Here is a 3,987-nt window from a genome sequence, read left to right on the forward strand (position 1 = left end):
GAGTTTCCATTCTCAGCATTGCAAGCTGATGAACAGCAACCCTCCAGCTGGCAGGCAGCTGCAGAGAGAAGGACTCAAGTTGGAGGCTATGACCGAAAACAGAAACTTTAGGGGGAAAGAAAAAAGACTCAAAAGAGCTGGAGACATACAGAGTTTCNGCACTAACTTTGCATGTGGAGTCTGAACTCTGCCCTGTCACCCCAAGCAGACATGCACATGCTGACCTATTTCAGAAACACTTAGGACCCACTTCTGTGTGCTCTGGACAGTAAGAGCAATAACAAAATCTGAATTATATAGAGGTTTCTGAAGTTTAAAGCAACTGTTAATATGTAAAGACTTATCTTCTTTCATGGTATTTAGAGATTTTACTGAACACAAATGTAGCCATACCTTCTCATAATGAGTTTCCATGCATAAGAAGATGGTGTATGCTGTTAAACAAGCCAAACAGCCTTCAAGATACGACTGGCCCCCAAGTTTCTCTGCTTCTGCATAAAGGTTATTTAGAGTTCGAACTGTTTCTTCAAACTGCTGTCTGTCAATCTGTAGGGAAGAAAAAATTTTAAATTAAGCTCTAGAGATGAAGATGGCCAACTCATTGTTTGCTANCAGACATACCTTGTTGTCTTGACAAGGTTCCAAATTTAAAAGACAATAAATAGAACAGGCAAGGAAATATGCTGTGACTCTAGCACACGAATGCCAAGGCAGGGTCAGTAGTGCGAGGTCACTCTGGGCTGTGGTTTGAACGAGAATGGCCCCACACATTCATGTTTGANTGCCTGGTCACCAGTTGCGGAACTGTTTGCTAACAATTAGAAGGTATGGCCTTGTTGAAGGTGTCAATGGGGGTGAGCTTCAAGTTTCAAAAGACTCTGGCCACTCACCTTAGCTTTTTTGTTTCTAACTTGCAGGTCAGATGTAAGCTCTCAGCGACTGCTCCAGTGCCATGCCTGCCTGCTGCCATGCTCCCTACCGTGTTGGTCATGGAGTCTACTCACCTCTGAAACTGTAAGGCCCCTAACAAATTGCTTTCTTTTATAAGTTGCCCTTCACAGCAATAGAAAAGTAATTAAAGCATTAGCTATATAGTAAATGTGAGTTCAGCCTGGGCCCATGAGACCTTGTCGTAAAAATCAAACAAACCCCAAAAGATAAGGTAAATAACTTTTCATGAGACTAAATCCAGACCTCTGGCACGATACAATTACTTACAGTTTAACTTTACCCATCTCGTGGGATACTGGATATTGTGAAGGTTCAAAATACTACTTCTCTATACTCAAATTCTAATGANAGTCTTTCTAATCATATATATTTGTATTCTGAGCACCTATAATGCTATGGCTAGTCTCTTATACATGCACCTCCTTAATTGTAAGGGCACACAATTAGAGGTTCCTTTTACCTTGGAAGAGTATTTATTCATTTATTTTTCCAAACAGGGTCTCACTACATAGCCCAGGACGGCCTCATACTTGTGATTTCCATGCCTTGGCCGTCTGAATGCTGGGGTTAAGGTATGCACCACCATTTCCAATTGAGAGTCTGCATTCCTAAAACAAGCATCTGAACACTGAGCAAAGACTACTTTAAGCAGAGCTGTCAAGTGGCAAGCTCTGTTGTTTTCTCGGGCCCCTCTTTTGCAGCAGCAGATTTTGTGACTCGATGCTCATATTATTGAGAAGAGCAAAAATCTCTAACTGACCCAGCTTCATAGTAAAGCCATCCCACCTCTAATGACACCATTACCCTACTTAATACTAACACACTGGCTATTTGTCTTGGAGAGATTTTAGTTAAGGATGGGCAATGTGTGTCCCAGAAGTCTGTATCACTAATTTCATGGCAAAGATGTAACACATGCTCCCAGGAGAAGGCAGCCGCCTTCCAACCACCTCAGGCCACGTCCCTGCATTAAGTGACAGCACAATTCTGCTGCTGCCATCCTGTTCCTTACTCCAGCCATGCCTTTGTCTTTCNTTGATGGATGGCTTCAAACTCCTTACAGAGCTACATTACAGAATGTCCTGGTCCTTCTGTCGTCTCCATCTTTCAAGGATTAAAGACATCAACTATCACACCTCATTTTATGTGGAGCAGGGGACAGAACCCACGGCTTCCTGCACATTAGCCAAGGACTCTAAAAACGGATTTGTTTTTACTTTCTTCTTCTAACAATATTTTGCAGACTTCCAATTTCTGTTCTCCTAGAATTGAAAATGCCNATTCGTAGTAGAGCATTTCATCTGACACGGCCCTTCTGACCCGGAGCAAGCGTCCTAGGCAAGCATTCTACACTGAGCCGCATCTCCAATCCAGGAAGTAAATTTGAGAGTAGATAGTATTTTATGACCCTGTCCTTGAGCTCTTAAAAGCCCTCAGGTCAGAAGCAGTTGTAATGGTCGTTTGCTCTTAGTTACCATGACCAGGGCCAGGTGGACAAGGACACTGGGAGCCGGCCCGCTTCCCACTGTTTTTCTCTGACTCCAAGGCAGGGTCAAGACTGTCACTGAGAGCTGGGCATAGTGTACAGCTTTAACCCAGCACCTGGGAGTCAGAGGCTGTCGAATCTTTGTGAGTGAGGCCAGGCAGGTCGTCATAGTGAATTTTAGTACAGTCTGAGCTACAGAGTGAGACCCTGTCTCGAAACAGCCACCCCCACACACATTTAAAGAAAAAAAGGTCACCGAGGACGGAAGCCATAATGCTCCTACCTTGAAAACAAGTACAGTGCAGTGATGCCTGAACTAACGCTTCAGGTGGTCAGTGAGCATTTAACACCTAACTTTCATGGCTACTTCAACTGTCTGCAATGCTGTGATCTGAGGCGTTCTTCTACTGTTTACATTTCTTTATACTGTATCATTCAGAAGAATGACATCCAATCAGGATTACCTTATCTCTTCCAGATCTAGAAACTGCCCTTTAAACTAGAAATACTAATTATTCTCAGAGTCCCACAGTCTGCAAGATGGAGGCAAATCTAGGGCAGGTTAATAAACAAAGCTGTAGCCAGTTCTTTTTAAAGAATGAAGATGGAAAGGAATAAAGTTGTTTAAAAGCATATTACAAGAAAGTTGAGTTTTCAGTGGTTGAGCATTTACTTAGCATGTACAAAGCCCTGACTCCAACCTTAGGGCATGTACTTATGCAGTCTATGTGATTTTTAGAAAGTTAATAGAAAAGAATGTGGTAGGAGACATAGGTGGGAGTAGTTAGAGCAAACAGTGCTAACAGTTATGGGAGCCATAATGTTCTGAGCTCTGGGTGTGCATACAGACAGTAGCCCCCTAAGACTGTAATGGAACTGGAATTTCCTACTGCCTACTACCAGGGTGACCAGCAGCTCAATACATCGCTCCTTGCTTGTGGTAATACCAGAACAAATAATCCTAATCGTCCACTTTGCAGAAGTGCAACAAAGACAGCCAGTACTTGGCAGCTGCAGTGAGTGATGCCGACAGTACGACACATCACTGCAACACATCATCTACACTACTGTTTACACACTGTCTACACTACTGTCTGCACACTGTCTACACACTGTCTATACCACTGTCTGCACATTGTCTGCACACTGCCTATACACTGTCTACACCACTATCTGCACACTGTCTACACTACTGTCTGCACACTGTCTACACACCGTCCACACTACTGTCTGCACACTGTCTACACTTCTGTCTACACTACTGTCTGCACACTGTCTACACTACTGTCTGCACACTGTCTACACACTGTCTACACACTGTCTGCACACTGTCTGCACACTGTCTACACTACTGTCTACACACTGTCTACACCACTGTTTTCACTCTTCTGCACTGCACCCCTGCTGGCCCACACTCAATGCTTGTGTAAATACAGTGTTAGCATAATAAACTGTCTCTGTGATATATTTTAATGTGATCAAGTGACACAACTGGACTTAAGCTCTAGAGAAAAAATCCAGGAGTTTTTAAAATCTGTTATTGTCTAGGC

General features: G+C 43.3%; 1 protein-coding gene across 1 annotated transcript in view; it reads right to left on the reverse strand.

The window, feature by feature from the left end:
• Golga7 (golgin A7) overlaps nt 1–3,987 on the reverse strand; it is a 10,960-nt gene that overhangs the window by 3,945 nt on the left and 3,028 nt on the right. Inside the window, exon 3 of the mRNA XM_021170236.2 lies at nt 394–546. Within this exon, the coding sequence (XP_021025895.1) occupies nt 394–546 (153 nt within the window). The remainder of the gene's footprint in view (nt 1–393; nt 547–3,987) is intronic.

This window comes from Mus caroli, chromosome 8, assembly GCF_900094665.2.
Source record: "Mus caroli chromosome 8, CAROLI_EIJ_v1.1, whole genome shotgun sequence".
Taxonomy (NCBI): domain Eukaryota; kingdom Metazoa; phylum Chordata; class Mammalia; order Rodentia; family Muridae; genus Mus; species Mus caroli.